General features: G+C 40.9%; 1 protein-coding gene across 2 annotated transcripts; it reads left to right on the top strand.

Moving 5' to 3' along the window:
- Positions 1-10,552: 10,552 nt before the first annotated feature.
- LOC107803103 (uncharacterized) lies at positions 10,553-17,699 on the top strand. Of its 2 annotated transcripts, none has more exons than XM_016626721.2 (11): positions 10,553-10,771; positions 12,442-12,576; positions 12,652-12,719; positions 12,917-12,982; positions 13,117-13,224; positions 13,514-13,580; positions 13,863-13,947; positions 14,989-15,149; positions 15,882-15,983; positions 16,597-16,819; positions 17,378-17,699. In XM_016626721.2, exons 1-11 carry the CDS (start codon positions 10,733-10,735, stop codon positions 17,509-17,511), a joined length of 1,188 nt encoding a protein of 395 aa, XP_016482207.1. In that variant the 5' UTR covers positions 10,553-10,732; the 3' UTR covers positions 17,512-17,699. The 2 variants fall into 2 exon arrangements, with proteins under 2 accessions (XP_016482207.1, XP_016482206.1); XM_016626720.2 differs by having other exon boundaries at positions 10,630-10,771; positions 12,415-12,576.

The following is a 17,699-nucleotide window of genomic DNA, read 5'->3' as shown; positions in this document are numbered from 1 at the left end:
TTTCTTTACTTCTCTTTTGCAGGTTTGCCTAAGACCGTTGAGCTTAGGCCCCCGGTTGGGGACGAGGACTTACCTGCCGATTTTTCTACTTCGGGATAGCCCTGAGCCACAGCAGGGGAGAAGAAAAGGAAAAGGGCCACAAGTTCCCCGAGCTCAGAGAAAAAGAAAATGAGAAGGAGGCTTGTTCGTAAGCCAAAGGAAACCTCCAGCTCCCGAGTGATTCACTTGGAATCACTCCTCCAGTACAGAGATGAGCCCGAGGGGATGAAATCTTTGTGGACCACGAGTCGTCTGTCCCCGAGGAACGGGTGGCAGCCGAGGGGGAAACGATGAAAGCTAATCCCTCTCAGGTTCGCGAGGCTGATGCTGAAGTGAGGGCCGAGAACTCTCGAGACATCGGCTATCCCCCACCTGGCATTGTAGATATTTCGGGATCACCTTCGTTCACTAAATCAATGTTCTATGAAGCCCGAACGACGAAGGAGCGATCCCACGAGGGGGTCCATGGAGCGGACGATCCCCTTTGAGGCTTGTTTTACGGTGTAGACCCATCCGGCCTGGAGGATTTCACCAGATTGGGTGACTTAGAGGTTCCAAGAAAAAGTCCACCCTCAGAGGTCGGCGAGTCAAGCTTGAGCCCGAGATTGATCAATCGGTTCCCCGCTCCGAGCACGGATCCTGATCGGAAGCGGTCTATCGATATCACCGTTTCGGAGGATACCCATATTATTTTTGCCCCCGCGGGGATATCTAGTTACCTCCGGTGCCTGGTAACCGAAGAAGACCAAGCAAAAATGAACGAGTTAGATGCGCCATGCTTGTTCAACGAAGCACAACAGGCGCTGAACATGGTAAGGTGTTACTAAACTTTTTTATTTTTTAACTTTAGTTCTTGATAATTCTAATATCTCTTCTCATATTTGTAGGCCTAGGTGCTCCACCATGAAACCTTCCTCCGGTACCATATCTCTTCTCATATTGTAGGCCTAGAGGCATGTATAAGCTTCTCAGCGAGCAACATGAAGGATAAGTCAAGAGCTTTCGAGCCGGGTTAGATGCGGCTCAGAAAGAACACACTGACCTGGTTAAAAATCTTTGAAGTTAGTGATGATGACCTAGACATGGCGTCTAACAGTCAGAATGTGCAGGTCCAGCAGAAGGTAGATCGGGTCGACCAGCTCCAAGCTGAGATAGATGAGGTCAAGTCCATGGCCGAAGAATGGAAGGGCGAGATGCACCGATTGGCTTTGGAAAAGGAGACTGCCCGGGAGCAGCTGGCCTCTGCGGAGGCCCAACTTCGATCGGTTAAGGAAAAAGCTGAAACCCGGTCCCAAAAAATCGAAGACCTCCAGTCTCAACTGGGCTCGGCTGTTGCCGCACGGGATACCCTTGCCAAGAAGCTTGAGGCAGCCAAGTCAGTGGCGGAAATAACCATGTCCGTTGAAGAGATAGTGGCCCAATACAAAGCTGATGTTGAGGCAGCCTAGGAATGCCTGAAGCCCATTGTCGAATATGTGAGGTGGCAGTTCAAGAGGAAGGCTCTCGAAAAAGTTCATGCCCGGGGATTCGATTTATCGGCCAGATGTAAAATGTTAAGAGGCTTGAGGCCGAGGCCAAGAATTTGGCGTACCCCGAGGATGAGGAAGATTCTGAGGGTTCGGGCAAATCCGAGGACGGGGAAGACCCCGATGGCCCTGGTGATGAGACGTGCTCCGGCGAAGATTAGGCTTCTTATGTGCCTTGTAGATTTTTCTTCGCTTTTGTACTTTTATATTTTTTGTTGAGGCCGTTTGGCCTTTGTGTATATATACAAGGCTCTTTTTTCCCTTTGACAATTTCCAAGTTTGTTCTTTTTTGCTTTTTTCTTTACGATTGCAAATATGTCGAATGCCTTAGCACGTAGTAATTAGGTCTTATTTGGAGGTTCGGACAATGGCCGCTCTCTATATTATTTTGTTTAAGACTCGTGGGGGCTTGGTAAGACCGGAAGCTTTCCCTGAAGTGTTTACTTAGAATTTTTTAGATTATAATTTTGCCGAGGGTAGCCTTTGAACAGATTTAGAAATTTTGAAGGCCTTATGTTTTGGTTATAGATCTCGGACGTCTCTGAGCCGTTCTAGGATTGTCGTAGCCTTTTAAGTTAGGGTGTTTCCTAATTGGCTTATTACCCGAGTCATCCAGGCTTGCCCGGGACAACAGTCCCCGAATGGGGATGGCCGTAGTCTTTGAGGTTCGGGAACTACCTAATATGTTTTGTGCCCCTGAGCTTCGTAGCCCGAGCTGTCCGGGCTTGCCCATGAAGACAATCCCAGAGCAGGGGTGATCTCTTGGATTTAGACAGACGTGGCCCTTGGGCCCGATGTCCTTAAGGAATAAAATACAGTAGTTTTAAGAGACAACATATGTATCTCCAAGGTAGAAATTTTCTTTTATTTCTGTGCAACATATAAGATTGCAAATGTGTATAAGCTTCATATTATGTCTTAAGTGGTCTATGTGGGCACGGTTCATTTGATCATTTGGCCCTTACAACAAATCTTGTCCACCAAGTCTAGACTTATTTGAGTACGAAGTTTCCTTCCTTACTAAAATCATTACCCGGGGGTGATGGCCCCCAGTATTCGAGGCTGATCTTAGAGAGGGATCGAATACTGTTGATGCGAACCTTGACTCCGGTTCATAGTCGGTCTTCAATTCTAAGTAAGCATGATCCACTGTTGCCTCGTTAAAAACCTTGCCGGAAAACCCATTTGGGACAAAACCGGTTCAAGGGAAAAAGAGTGCAACATGTGCTTTGAGGCCTAATAGTTGCATCATTCCTTGGCCGTTACCTGCAAACGTGAGTCCAATTTGTAATATATTTAAAGAAGAGTAATGAATGGGGTCATACCTTAGCAGTAGTATCGTTTAAGTTGGTTATGTTCCAGTTGTTCGGTAGTCGCTCATTGTTCACCGTTTCAAGTTTGTACGATCATTCACCGATGATCTCGATAATTCGATATGGACCTTCCCAATTCGGTCCCAACTTTCCTTCGTTCGTGTTCCGAGTGCTCAGTGTCACCTTTCTTAACACCAAGTCCCCGACATTGAAGTGTCAAAGGTTGGCTCTCCGATTATAATATCTTTTGATTCGCTACTTTCGGGCGGCCAACTGGACGAGGGCGGTCCCGCGCCTTTTGTCTAACAGTACCAGATTCATACTCATGGCCTCATCGTTTGACTTTTCAGTCGCATATCGAAACCTGAGACTTGGTCCTCCTACTTTGACCGGTATAAGAGCTTCGGCATCATAGACCAATGATAATAGGGTGGCCCAGTTCTGAATTTTGAGGTCGTACGATATGCCCATAGGACTTCGGGCAGGATTTCCTTCCATTTCCCTTTAGCGTCGGTCAACTTCTTTTTGAGGTTTTGGAGTACATTTTTGTTTGTGGACTCTGCTTGCCCATTTTCACTAGGGTGATAGGTGTTGATAGGATCCTTTTGATCTTATGGTCCTCGAAAAACTTGCTCATTTTGCTGCCGATGAAATGCTTCCCATTGTCGCACACGATCTCGGCCGGCATTCCGAATCAGCATATTATGTGGTCTCATATAAAATAAATAACTTCCATCTCATTGACTTTCTCAAATGCCTAGGTTTTCACCCACTTAGAAAAATAATCAGTCATAAATAAGATAAATTGAGCCTTACCGGGCGCCTAGTGAAGGGGACTAACGATGTCCATTCCCCATTTCATGAACGACCAGGGTGACAAGACCGAATGCAACAGTTCCCCGGGGTGATAGATCATCGGAGCATGCCTCTGACATTCGTCGTATTTTCGCACAAACTCCTTTGCGTCTTTTTCCATGTCGATCCAGTAGTAGCCAGCTCTGATTATCTTTCGTACAAATGACTCGAAGCCCGAATGATTCTGCAGGTGCCCTCATGGACTTCGCTCAAAACTTACTCGGTGTCTCCCGGTCCTAGACATATGGTTAGTGGGCAATCGAATGTTCTTTTGAATAGGGTACCATCTTCGGACAAGCTGAACCGGGCCGCCTTCGTATGCAGAGCTCTAGATTATTTAGCATCCGAGGGATGTTTTCCGGTCTTCAGGTAATCTACGTATTTGTTTCTCCAGTCCCAGGTTAAGCTTGTCGAGTTTATCTCGGTATGGCCTTCCTCTACTACCGATTTCATGAGTTGTACGACCGTTCCCGAGTTGAATTCATCGTTCATCGACCAACGATCCCAAGTTAGCAAGAGCATCAGCCTCGTTATTTTGATCCCGAGGTACATGTTGTAAAGTCCATTCCCTGAGCTGATGTAACGCCGCCTGTATCTTATCCAGGTATCTTCGCATTCTTTCATCTTTGACTTCGAACGTTGTATTGACTTGGTTCACCACGAGGAGGGAATTGCACTTAGCTTCGATCAACTCGACCCCCAAGCTTTTAGCCAGTTCAAGACCTGCAATCATGACCTCATACTCGGCCTCCTTGTTAGTCAATTTTACAGTTCTAATAGATTTCCTAACTACATTACCCATCGGTGGCTTCAACATGATGCTAAGCCCGGACCCCTTTGTGTTCGAGGCACCATTCGTAAAAAGGGTCTAGATTCCGGAAGAGGTCCGCGAGTTCAATAACAACTCCTTCTCGACCTCAGGAATTAGGGACGGTGTGAAGTCGGCCATGAAGTCTGCCAAAATGTGAGATTTGATGGCGGTTCGGGGTCAATATTCGATATCGTACCGGCTGATCTCCATGGCCTATATGGCCAATCGTCCCGAGAGCTCGAGTTTATGCATTATGTTTCTTAATGGGTAAGTAGTCACAACACATATGAGATGGCATTGAAAGTGCAGTTTTAGCTTCCTAGAGGCGCTTAGTAAAGCGAGCGCCAATTTTTCTAGGTGAGGATACTTAGTTTTGGCCTCGCCTAGAGTTCTGCTAACATAATAGATATGAAATTGCATACATTCCTCTTCCCGAACCAGGACTCCACTTACCGCTACTTCGGATACCTCTAAGTACAGGTACAATTGTTCGTCTGCCTTCGGAGTATAAAGAAAATGTGGGTTTGAGAGATACCGCTTGAGTTCCTCCAAGGCTTGTTGGCACTCAGGGGTCCATGAGAAGTTATTCTTCTTCTTCAACAGTGAGAAGAACCGATGGCTCTTGTCGGAGGACCTCGAGATGAATCAATCCAAAGCGGTTATGCACCCGATTAACCTTTGAACGGCCTTGACATTGTCCACAGATGTCCTCTATGGCCTTGATCTTATCGGGATTAATCTCGATTCCCCGGTTGGACACCATGAATCCGAGGAATTTCTCGGACCCGACTCCGAATGCGCATTTCTCCGGGTTCAGCTTCATATTATATTTCTTCAATATGTTGAAGGTTTCCTGCAAATGTTTTAAATGGTCCTCTGCTCGTAGGGATTTAACTAACATATCGTCAATGTAAAACTCTATTGATTTTCCTATTTGCTCTTCGAAAATCCGATTTACTAGGCGTTGGTAAGTGGCACCAATGTGTTTTAGTCCGAGTGGCATTACATTATAGCAGTAGGTACCGTATTTAGTGATGAAGGACATTTTTTCATGGTCGTTCGGGTCTATCCGAATATAGTTGTACCCAGAGTAGGCGTCGAGAAAACTGAGGATCTCGTGGCCAGCCGTTGCATCGATCATGCGATCGATGTTTGGCAGAGGGAAAGAGTTCTTGAGGAATGCCTTGTTTAAGTCTTTATAGTCTACACACATTCTTAATTTATTCCTATTTCTAGGGACTACTACTACGTTTGCTAACCAATCCGGGTACTTAACCTCCCGGATGGACCCCATTTTAAAGAGTTTAGATACCTCGTCCTTGATGAATGTATGCTTGACTTCGGACTGAGGCCTCCTTTTTTGCTTGATCGGATAGAACTTCAGATCTAGGCTCAGCTTGTGAGTAGATATCTCCAGTGAAATCCCTGTCATATCGAGGTGGGACCAAGCAAACAATCCATGTTATCTTTAAGGAATTGAATGAGTTTATTCCTTAGCTCGGGACTTAACCATGTGCCCAGGTATACCTTACTACCGGGTAGGTGTTCGATCAATATGACTTGCTCTAGCTCTTCGACCGTTGATTTGGTGGCGTCGGAATCATCGGGGACTATGAAAGACTTGGGAACTTTGTAGTCATCGTCCTCACCCGTCCTCTGCTTCTCCAGTTCGATCGAGGCTGGTGTCGGTAATTGATATTTGGTTTCCTCTCTGGCAACCAGACTTATACCCTTCGATGTCGAAAGTGCAGATACCGGGATCACCTCGTCGATTGCGAACATCTCCTTTGCGGCCAGTTATTCTCCGTAAACTGTTTTAATCCCTCCTGACATCGGGAATTTCAGCACATGGTGCAGCGTCGAGGGTACTTCCCTCATGTTGTGAATCCACGGTCTCCCGGACAGAGCATTGTACCACATGTCTCCTTCGATCACGTAGAACTTTATTTCCCGAATGGTTCCGGCGGTGTTCACTGGTAATGTTATCTCCCCTTTAGTGGTCTCACATGCCATTTTGAATCCTTTTAGAACTCTGACTGTAGGCACGATTTGGTCTTGTAGACCTAGTTGTTCCACGACCCTCGATCTAATGATATTGTCCGAGCTACCTGGATCAATTATCACACGCTTAACTTGAGATTTATTTATGAGTACAGATATTACCAGTGCATCATTGCGGTGCTACACGATGCCTTCATTGTCCTCGTCGTTGAAAGACAAGGTTTCTTCTGGTACGTAATCTCGAGTCTGTTTTTCCCTCGTGATGGATACTTTGGTGCGCTTTAACATCGACCCCACCGATGATCATGTATGTTAATAACTTGCTGAGGCTCCTCCTACTCGATCTGCTTACTAGAATCTCTATTCCTGAAATAGTTTTTTGCTCGATCGCTCAGGAACTCCCGGAGATGTCCGTTGTTGAACAACCGGGCTACTTCCTCTCTCAATTGTCGGCAATCTTCTGTTCTGTGGCTATGAGTGCCATAATATTTACACATTAAGTTCGGATCCATTTGGGCTGGATCAGACTGTGAGGTCAAGGCCACTTGGTGTCTTTGATGCGTTCGATGGGCAGATACGATGGCAGCGACATCGACGTTGAAGGTGTACTCCGATAACCTCGGCGCTTCCTTAGGCCCGGTGGGCTTGTCGAAACAGTTTTTGCTCATGAGTCCTCGGTTATTTTGACCTCTATCTCTTCTCCTTTCACTCCTCTAAGGGTTTCGTCCAGACTCGTTACCCCTACGATCACCGTTATATACCGATCTCTACTTGACCTTGGTTCACGGTCAATATCTCTTTTGGATCTGTCACTAGCTAGGACGGGATAAACAAACCCGAAAGGGGCCCCAAGCTGATCATCTTCGACCCTAATCTTTTATTGATATCGGTTATGCACATCGTCCCAAGTTACAGCCAGATATTCTACCAGATTTTGCTTCAACTGCTACGAAGCCAATGAGCTTCGAGTATTGCGTCCTTGGGTGAAGGCCTAAACGACCCAATCATCCGCCATCGGCGGCAGGTCCATCCGTTCCATTTGAAACCTTGATACGAACTCCCTGAGCATCTTGTTTTCTTTTTGTTTTACCTTGAAAATGTCCGACTTCCTGGTCTCGACTTTGATGGCTCAGGCGTGCACTTTTACAAAAATATTTGCAAGCATAGCAAATGAGTCAATATAATTGGGGGGTAAGTTATGATACCATATCATAGCTCCTTTTGACAAGGTCTCTTTGAACTTTTTCAGCAGAACAAATTTGATCTCATCATCTTCCAAGTCGTTCCCCTTGATGGCGCACGTGTATGAGGTCACACATTCATTTGGATAAGTTGTTCCGTTGTACTTAGGAATTTCAAGCATGCGGAACTTCTTTGGGATCGACTTCGGAGCTGCGCTCGGAGGAAAAGATTTTTGAAAAAACTTTTTGGAATCTAGGCCTTTCAGTATCGGTGGTGTTCCGAGGATTTGGTCGACCCTGGAGTTGTAGGTCTCCCTATTTTTGTCGTTGGCTTCGATTTTCTTTTCTCCCATTTCTATCCGTTTTGTTAATTCCTCGAGCATCTTTATTATCTCAAGATTGGTCCCGGGTTCAGCTTCATTTGGCCTATCTGTGGCTGGTTCATGGGTGTTTTTCCGGGATAGTTCGGGCTCAACTCTACTAGGAGCGCTGCTTTGGTTCTGCAGTTGGGCTATCGCTGCCTGCTGAGCCTGCAACATTTCGAAGATCACCCGCAAGTTGATCCCATCTCCTTTACCGTTACGTGTATTTCGGGCTACCGATCAAACTCCCCCGCGGACGCTGTTCTCAGGATCGGCAAGCAAATTTGCGTTAATGGCCACATGTGAGTTGGTGTCGATCGAGTCCGCGGCCGGAATTCCGTTGGGATCGGCAGGGGGCACCTCGTTACCGGGCACCATATTGTTGATCTCGCCATGGTGGCCAAACTCAACATCCGTATTTAGAGGGGCAGATTGGGAGTTCGACATTTTAAACTTAGACCTGAAATCAAAGACACTTCAAAGAACAAGTGTGAAGTATGGTGTGTTATGGAAATTTGTATCAAATTGCCATTATTATCCTTATCCCCACGGTGGGCGCCAAACAGTTTACCCTAAAAAACGGATAATAATTAAATTTGTAAGTGGTTTTAAGAATATGCGGATTAATTTGATACAAAATGATAAATTGAGTTAGAATGGACAAGTAAAGATACAATAAATTCAAACCACGCTCAGAGGATGATTCCAGTCTTAGTGAAGCATTCATCCTCGATCCGGGCTCACGGTGGACAATTTTGATGAATGAGAGAAAAAGCTTACAATAACAGTGAAAATAGTAGTATATTGCTTTGAAATGCATGTTACAATGTGTATAATGAATTATGAGACTCCCCTTTATATAGTAGGGGAATCCTACTCTAAGTACAATTCCATAAAAGGTAAAAAATCTTTTGTTTAACTGATTGCCGGTTTTTCATCGATACGTGCCAAGATTCACGCCGTGATATCTGGCCGGTCGCGGATATTACGACCTTCTATTGGTCGTGCTTGATTGCCTGACAATGTTCTCCGAAGTCTTTTAGGATTTGGATCGATCTCGAATTATAACTTCGATATTCTCGAGGGCAGATATCGTGCCCCGGATTTTGACTCGATGAGACCTTTGCTTCGATTTCGATCCTTCACAATCATATCTCGAGCTCGTTTTATCCTATTGAAGGCCGAAATGTGTTATGAGTTCCGGTTCTGCCTGTATATAGTTTTACACGATACTAGGTGGATACCAATACCATCTATTTCCGCGGAGGAGAGAGGGGGACAAATCCCGCACGTGAAAATGCAATTAAAAATCTCCTCCGCACGTTCCTATGTAGACGTTTTGTGGTGTTTGGCCTTTAGTTCTTACTGTATACCTCAGCATCATAATAGAGACATACTTGGTCTGTCTTTGGACCCACTCAGATCTCTATAGCCTGTAGATTCTTTCAACTTTGTTTCTTAAGGATTACTCCCTCAGCTTTCCCTTTTTGGCACATAAATCCCAATCCTCAATGTATGATGATCTTAAGGTTTATGTGCCAACTCTTCCTATAGAAATTTGAAAGCGAAGAGAATACAACAAAAATACAAGATATCCTTCTATTATATACTATATGTAATAAGATCCGTCAAGTGCTCCCTTGTTTTTTTCTTCTTTTTTATATTTTTTTTGTCATCTTTGTACTTTGTCCTTCTCCTTTTTTTTTTTTTTTTTTTTTTTTTTTTTTTAGTTTCTACTTTTTCTACAACATATATCAAATTGCATTTTTGCTTATAAGTTGATAAAACATGGGGAAACCTTCAATTTTTTCTCACTTCACTACTTTTCTAGTTTCATTCTTTTTCTATTTCCTTCGCTTTACTTTCTCCTTTACCCCTTTCTCTGTTTTCTTTTTCAATCCTTTTCTATATTAAATATTAAAGGATATTACATAATTTACTATTCTAGAAAGAAAGAAGGCCAAAAATTATTCACAAATGAATTAATTAGTGCCTTATTCATTTCAAATTGAATTCTCCATTCCTTTTTGTGTCGTATCAAAGTAGTGCTTGATTTCCTATAAAAATATTCTAGCACATATAATTTTTAATATAATTATATTTATCTATCCATATTAATGAATCTACTGGTTATCAATTAATAAAAATAAACGGTATTAAGCGAGCTTATAAATTTCTAATATAGTGTCTTCAGTTTAAGTTTCTAGTAAATCTTGTTCTCCCTTGCTATCAAATATCCATCCAAACATATTATTCTTTTTTAATTGAAGATCAAATCAAGACAAATTAAAATAATAAATGTAAAAGAAGAAAAAGAGTTCGGATAGAAAAGCGCTAGTTCATAACTTAGCAGGTGTTATGTCAACATTTTGAAAAGGTGAAGGAGCTTTTTGTATCACAAACGACAAACTTATGGTGTAATCCGTAATTTAAACTTTTTCAATCTCTCCACGATTCCAAGACCGACAGGGGGGGGGGGGGGGGTTGTGTGCGCTGTACAGTAAACAGTGCTCACAATCACTTGACTTCCTATAAATGCATCTTTTTCGTGTGTGACGGAGAAAGAGAGGGAGCTATACATCTCTCTCTCTCTCTCTCTCTCTCTCTCTCTCTCATTCCACCTCTCTCCCGGAGTTTGAATCAAATGGCGGACGAACCTGCGTTGACTCGCTGGTCCTTCCCGGTAATTAAATTTAATCTTCCAAGGCCTCATTTGAAAATACAGCTTCTTTTTGTTGAATTTTGATGTAATTTTTGAATTTCTATGTTTTTTTCCGGTTTATTTTTGATTATCGAGCTAAGTTTAAATGATCTGTGTGTGATGTACATTTTCTGTATACATGCACGTGGTAATGATTGAAGTATCGAAACATGAAGAGATTTTGTGTTGTTACGAAATTGACATTTTTGATCGATTCTTGCATTTTTGGCTTTGATTTTAGAATTTCATATTTACTTTATCTTCTTATTTTGATTTCGAAATGCCGACTTTGCTGAAATTAGAGGTACTTTTCTGGTGAAATTTGGAGTTTAAAGTGAAATTTTGACTTTTGAAGGACTGTATGAGCTTAATGTATTACTGATTCATGCAATGACTGACAAAGGAAGAGATATTTTTGTGTTAGTTTGAGATTTTCTTAAAATTTAATTTTGCTTCATTTTCAGCTATATTTCTAGTTTTTATTCCTTCTCTTTATTATTTTAAAGATTTCTTAGTTTTTCTTCTATGGCAAATATACAGTTTTTGTGCGCGACACATTGTACTGATTCATGCATGTGATGATGGTTGAGGGCATAAAAGGAAGGGATTTTTCTGGTTTGTTGACTTGATTTTTTTTTTTTTGAATAATTACAATAGAATATTTTCTGATTTATTTTGTGAAATCTCGACTTTAATTCAAAGTGAAGTTTAGTGTAGACTATGCTTGACATTATTTTAATGTTCTGTGTTAATTTAGGAAATCTCTGACAGGAAAGATTGTTCTGATGTTAGATTTAGATTGCTTAATAATGTTTTTACCTTTTTCGGCCTTGATTTGGATGTTTCTTACCTAAATTTGGCTCTTGTTCTTCCAAAAAAATGTGAAAGGAGACTGAGATGTAGTCCTTAGGCAATCCCCTTTAATTAGTGACTAAATGTTAAAATTAATAGGTTATATATGACATTGTTTTGATTGTATGTGATGTTTGCACTGCTCAGGTTTTGATTTGACTAGTTGCTCTCTATCAAAAGACACAAAAGTATAGTCTTCCTAGCAACAAGGAACTGAATAATAACAAGCTGCAAAGTGATGAATTGTTGGATAAGTAGACACAAGTGTTATTGAAGTTGAAAAAGAGTGACTTGTTTTGTTAATGCTGAAAATAAAAGAGAGAATTTCAAATGGGCTTGACCTTGAATAGATTCCTTCATGTATAGATAATTGTTAACTTTGTGCTAACTTCCGAGAAAAATTCGAATTTGAATAGATGAGGAAGTAGGCAAAGACTTTTCCAATTAAGTTGGATGGTTTAGCTTTTAATCTTATTCTCATTTTGTGTCATAATATTGTCTTCCAAAGAAATTGGAACTGAGCAGAAAAGAAGACACACAATCAGTAGTTAATGGCTGAGTTTTTTAAAGTTCTACAGTTAATTAAAGGAAATTGAAGGGGAAACAGAGTAAACATGAATAGTTTGTTAAACCACATTGTTACTTCTGTTCACAGGAGTTGCAAATTGCTGAATGAATCATAAGTTGGATGTGTCTCTTGATGAAATGAATAAATCAAGATTAGGGACATTGAGTATTTATATACAATACTTGTTTTTGGTGTCCGTATTTAGGATTTTAAGTTGTTTTATGATATGAAGTTTGGGAGGAAGAAGGCTCCTGCAACTGAGAATGGTGATGCCGTACAAAATGGAAATTCTTCGACTGTGACTGCAAATGGAAATGGACATGTGCGGAACACTGCAGAATTGTCCATTTACGAGCAATATAATCAGGTATTGCCGATGATGAATAAGATGATCATAAATCCTATTGACAATCTGCATGCTTAATCTTTTCTTCTGATTTAGGCTAATGGAGGTGCAGCACACTCTAATGGAGTTAATGGAGTTCAGTCTGTCGGAGTAGTTGGAAAACCGTATGACACAGCAACTAGTGACCTTAAATTTTGTGTTTGATCGCTCAGAGATATTGGCATTCTAACAAACATTTGATACTCATATATATTAACAACTTTCAGCTACCAGAGCTTTACTTCCTCTTCCTGAAGAAGTTCTTTTTTTGGGGGTAATTCTTCCTGAAGAAGTTTAGTAAAGTTTAATGTTCATTTTTCAGGCAAAGATCTCTACTTCCCCCTTTTGAGTCTGCAGAAATGCGTGCTTTAGGAGAAAGTTTAAGCAGGTAGGTCACGACAAAATGACCTGAACACTATGTGCTATTGCTGTTACTGAACCTGGTTTTCTATGTCCCTCACACACTTTCGTTGTTAGGATTGGAAACTAGTTTTGCTAATTTCTTCTGTTTTACATTTCCAGGGATATTCTTCGTGGTAATCCAGATGTAAAGTGGGAGAGCATTAAAGGATTAGAGACTGCCAAGCGTCTACTAAAAGAAGCAGTTGTCATGCCGATTAAATATCCAAAGTAGGTTACAATACTTGGTTATGTGCTGCTTGTCTAACAAGTTGAATAGAGAGGTTATAATCTTTGTACTGTTGTGCAACTGGTCCTAGTGGACTTCTCCATTATTAACTTTTTTTTTTTTTTTTTTTTGTATTCTTGGGGTGCAAGCTAATGAACGTAAGATTTAGTGTCAAATATCCAATCCAATATATCTTCTGACGTTTTACTTGTAATTTTTCATGAACTCCTTTTTGAGCAAACATGAAGTTCTCATTACTGAACCAAGATCTACTTTTTCTCTCTCACCTAGGTACTTTAAAGGTCTTCTAACTCCATGGAAAGGTATCCTCCTTTTTGGCCCTCCAGGAACAGGAAAGGTTTGTACTCATGTTTTTCTTCTGTGCAAAAGGTTATTTTTCATTCATACGTTGTATCCTTCTCCTTATTTTTTTGTGCTTTAGCCGTCAGCTCTGTATATAAAACTCTCCCATTGATTTCCTTCCATTGGTACTTCTATTGGTGATCTGTCCAGTTTCATATTCATGTTATTGGAATTCTGCATCCTGACATTTCTTTTCTTTATACATAAAGCTTAATATCTTGATATGAGAGGAAATATCTATTTATCTTGTTAAAACTTCTACTCTGTTAATTTGTAGACGATGCTTGCGAAGGCAGTTGCAACCGAATGCAATACCACATTTTTCAATATCTCAGCATCGTCAGTTGTCAGCAAATGGCGTGGTATGATTTCCTCTGCAATCTACTAAAATGGTCTTTCCTACTTATCAGTTTGAGGGTTTTAATTCATTTGGCAAAGCTATGATGATTACAGTTAGAAGCGGATATCGAGTCAAACATTTTCTTCTAAAAAAGGAAACTGACTCCAAACTTGTATGATATTAAGAGATATATTTCGAATGACTGATAGCACCATCCTATTGATGGATATTCAATGATGTTAGACAACCAAAAGTAGACACCATCCAATTTGAAGTGAAGTCGCACATTGTAGCTTGGTTTGTTCGCCGAAGAAAAAGAAAGGGCAGCCAGGTGCACAAAGCATCCTGCATTCACGCAGGATCCGGGAAGGGCAACACCACTAGGGGTGTGATGTAAACAGCCTACCCTAATACAAGCATTAGTAGCTGCTCCCATGGCTCAACCCGTGACCTATAGGGTCCGGGTTTGTTCGCTGAAGGTTTATGATATATCACACTCTAATATTATCTGTTGTTTCAGCTTAATCTATTTCTTGCCCTTAAAGTTGGCCTGTATTTTTTCAAGCAATCTGATGGAACGATGTAATATTGTAATATCTCATGATTTTAGAAATTTCTACGCTAAGGCAAGTCAACCTGGGTCACAGGAGCTAAGGAAATATCATATATATCAACTGTGTGTGGTAAATACCAAATGCATGTTATGAGTTGTTACTTGTTATGCAATTTTTACTGCGGTATGTCGTTCTATTTGTCTTCACTGAGTTCGAGACAGCTCTTTTGTGTGTTATCAACTTTGAGGGAAGCTAGCACCTAATGTGGCTGACTTATTAAGCAACGGTTTATGGGGTTCAGCTTTTTTGAACATATCAGCAGTTATGATTTCTGTCTTTTTTATTACAATGTGAAAGAACATTATAGCATTTAAATCATCTAACTCAAACGAGATCATTCCAGTGTATCTCATCAGCTATCAGATGAATAAAGTATTAGATACATTAGTTGAGAATAGTTCTTCAATTAATGCGTTGTGTACTCTTTAGAAGTTTCTTGTGTGATACAGGTGATTCTGAGAAATTGATAAAAGTGTTATTCGAGCTCGCCAGGCATCATGCACCTTCAACTATCTTTCTAGATGAAATTGATGCAATTATCAGTCAACGTGGGGAAGCACGTAGTGAACATGAATCTAGTAGGCGTTTAAAAACAGAACTGCTCATACAGGTGAAGCTTGATATTTAGAAGTGTATGTATGACATGTGAAAAGCTATGTTTTTGCACTGCAATGCAATTAATAAGTCAAAAGCCAATTACTGCCCCAGGGAATGATGGTCATTTTATTCTCTGTATCTTTCTTTTTCTTCTCGCGCATCCCTTTTTGTGGTCTCATGTTGGGTGGGTTGGGGAGATTGAAGCACTTGAGGCAGTATGGCAAAGTACTTCCTCAGTGAAAAATAAACGAGACAATGAATTTCTGCAAGTTCACAGAATTTCTGCTGGTTAGCACCTTCTGAGCTACTAAGCGTAATAGTTGGAATCTGGAATTTTCTTTTTTCCTGATATTGTTGTTATTCTAGAGATTTTTCAAACCGCTTTTCGTTAGGTTATCACATGCTCTGTCAAATTTGAATTGTGTGCTGTTGTACAGTCCGTGAGAAGTACGTAGAGTGACTATGGTAACCATTGGAACTTAAAGAAAGGTCACTTGACACTGGATAGGATTGTAAACTTTATGCCATTTAAGTAAAAATGAAGGAAATGTTTTTGACCCATCTTTTTAGGGTTAGCTAATAATCATGCAGCACCAGGTAAATGGTAAAGATAAAAGCAAGCCTTTTACTTGTATAGTTTGCTTTATATCAGATCTTGCTGTTTCTTCTCTTTGATATTAATGAAGACATTTAGTACGGTTTTATCTGAACTATTTCGCTAGGTAATGGTTGAAATAAACTGCAGATGGACGGTTTGAATCGGACAGATGAACTTGTATTTGTTCTGGCAGCAACAAATCTTCCCTGGGAACTGGATGCAGCAATGCTTCGTCGTCTTGAGAAGCGGGTAGTCTTTCATGTGGCCTTGAAACATACTTTGCTTGATAATACGACTATTTGCTAGAAAGAAATGAATTAGAACAAAAGTATATTTTATTTTTTGTTATGTTTAGCTTCGCGATGATCTATTTCTTTGTCAGTATCTCCAAGTAAATCATGTCAAACATTTAATAGTTTTAGTGGATGCAGACTTTTTAGCCATGTAAAAGCATGTGAAATTTGAAGCCAAAAAGTATTACTCCAGACAGTAAAATAGGGGTTTGAGGCTTTAGCTTAAGAGTTTCATGGTTTGATTCCCATAAATGCTTTTCTGTTGCAGGTCTGGTTGTTGAATGATCTTTTGTCTTTTAGTTGATTTATTGCATATCGGATTTTTATAGTAATTTCCCTCTTTTTCTTATTTTTAAGGGCCTGGGGATGGCTGGGTAGGGGAACTTTTGATTACCTTTTTACATGTTTAATATTTGCTTGAGTGAGTAATAGAAGACTTGGCTGAACAAAGGAGGAAAAGAAGAGAATGCACTCAGGCTTAGTCTGGTTTCATTCACTAGTATAATCCACACCTGAGGTTATAAGTCATGCTTGTAACTATTTAGTTCGCCTTCTGACTGTAACCGCAGATCCTCGTGCCCCTTCCGGAGCCAGAAGCAAGGTGCGCCATGTTTGAGGAATTACTACCATCACTGCCTGAAGAGGAGCCACTTCCATATGATTTATTGGTAGAAAAGACAGAAGGTTTTTCCGGTTCTGATATTCGGCTGTTGTGCAAGGAGGCTGCCATGCAACCATTAAGACGTTTAATGGCAAAACTTGAAGAGAAAGAAGAAGTGGTGCCTGAGGATGGTATGCCATATTTTATCCACTACCTTGTTGGGTTGGACGGGGTAATAATTATATGTCGGGATATAAGGGGCTCAGTGTTTCTGGTTTTCTACTGCGGCAATTGGGTATATGCTTGCTATATTATAGCCCTCTTTTCTATCACATCCTACCAGGCGACTCGATTATTTGTCAATCTGCCACATGCATACTGTTGGTTTATATTGATATTTTAATTATGACAATAATGTCTGTTAATGTGTCTTCCAACAAATTCCGGTTTTAAGCTGTAAGATTTGCGTCTTTCCCATGAATTACTGCTTTCATCAAACTACCTAGAGAAGTTGATGAAAGTTAAATGCTGTTAGAATGAAACTTGATACACATGCGTCGTGTATGTGTATTTCATTACAAATCTTTACCTGTTCTAGTTACAAGAACTCGGCATGATTCTAATACCTGAATTAATGTATACCAGTAGAAACACTCTTGTGCCTAGTACTTGTGTGTGAAGAATTTTATTGAGGTACTTCTTTAGGTGTGTTTCATTCCTTTGTACTGAATTCTTGTATCAATGTGCAGAGTTGCCCAACGTTGGACCAATAACTGTGAGAGATATTGAGATGGCATTGAAGAACACTAGACCATCTGCACACCTTCATGCGCCGAGGTATGACAAGTTCAACTCAGATTATGGCAGCCAAGTGCTCCAGTGAAGGCACCAGCTCTATCCTCTTCCGTTCTTTATTATTCCTTTACTGTTTTCCTGAGCTAGTCAGCAGTACGCCAGCGCAGATGTTAATTTGTGAACTTGTCGTTTTTGTGAAATGTATGACTATGTGGTACTTTGTGCATTTAGCTTCGGTACATCCCTCTCCAATAAAAGTAGTCTGCTCAATTTTCA

The sequence above is a fragment of the Nicotiana tabacum genome, chromosome 17 (genome assembly GCF_000715075.1).
Source record: "Nicotiana tabacum cultivar K326 chromosome 17, ASM71507v2, whole genome shotgun sequence".
Taxonomy (NCBI): Eukaryota; Viridiplantae; Streptophyta; class Magnoliopsida; order Solanales; family Solanaceae; genus Nicotiana; species Nicotiana tabacum.
Note: the sequence above shows the minus strand (reverse complement) of the source record. Positions and strands in the feature narration are given on the sequence as shown.

Coding starts and splice junctions, on each gene's coding strand:
- LOC107803103 (XM_016626720.2), top strand. CDS start 10,733: ATGGCGGACGAACCTGCGTTGACTCGCTGGTCCTTCCCG. Junction 13,225..13,513: donor ATGCCGATTAAATATCCAAA/GTAGGTTACAAT, acceptor TCTCTCACCTAG/GTACTTTAAAGGTCTTCTAA. Junction 16,820..17,377: donor AGAAGTGGTGCCTGAGGATG/GTATGCCATATT, acceptor ATCAATGTGCAG/AGTTGCCCAACGTTGGACCA.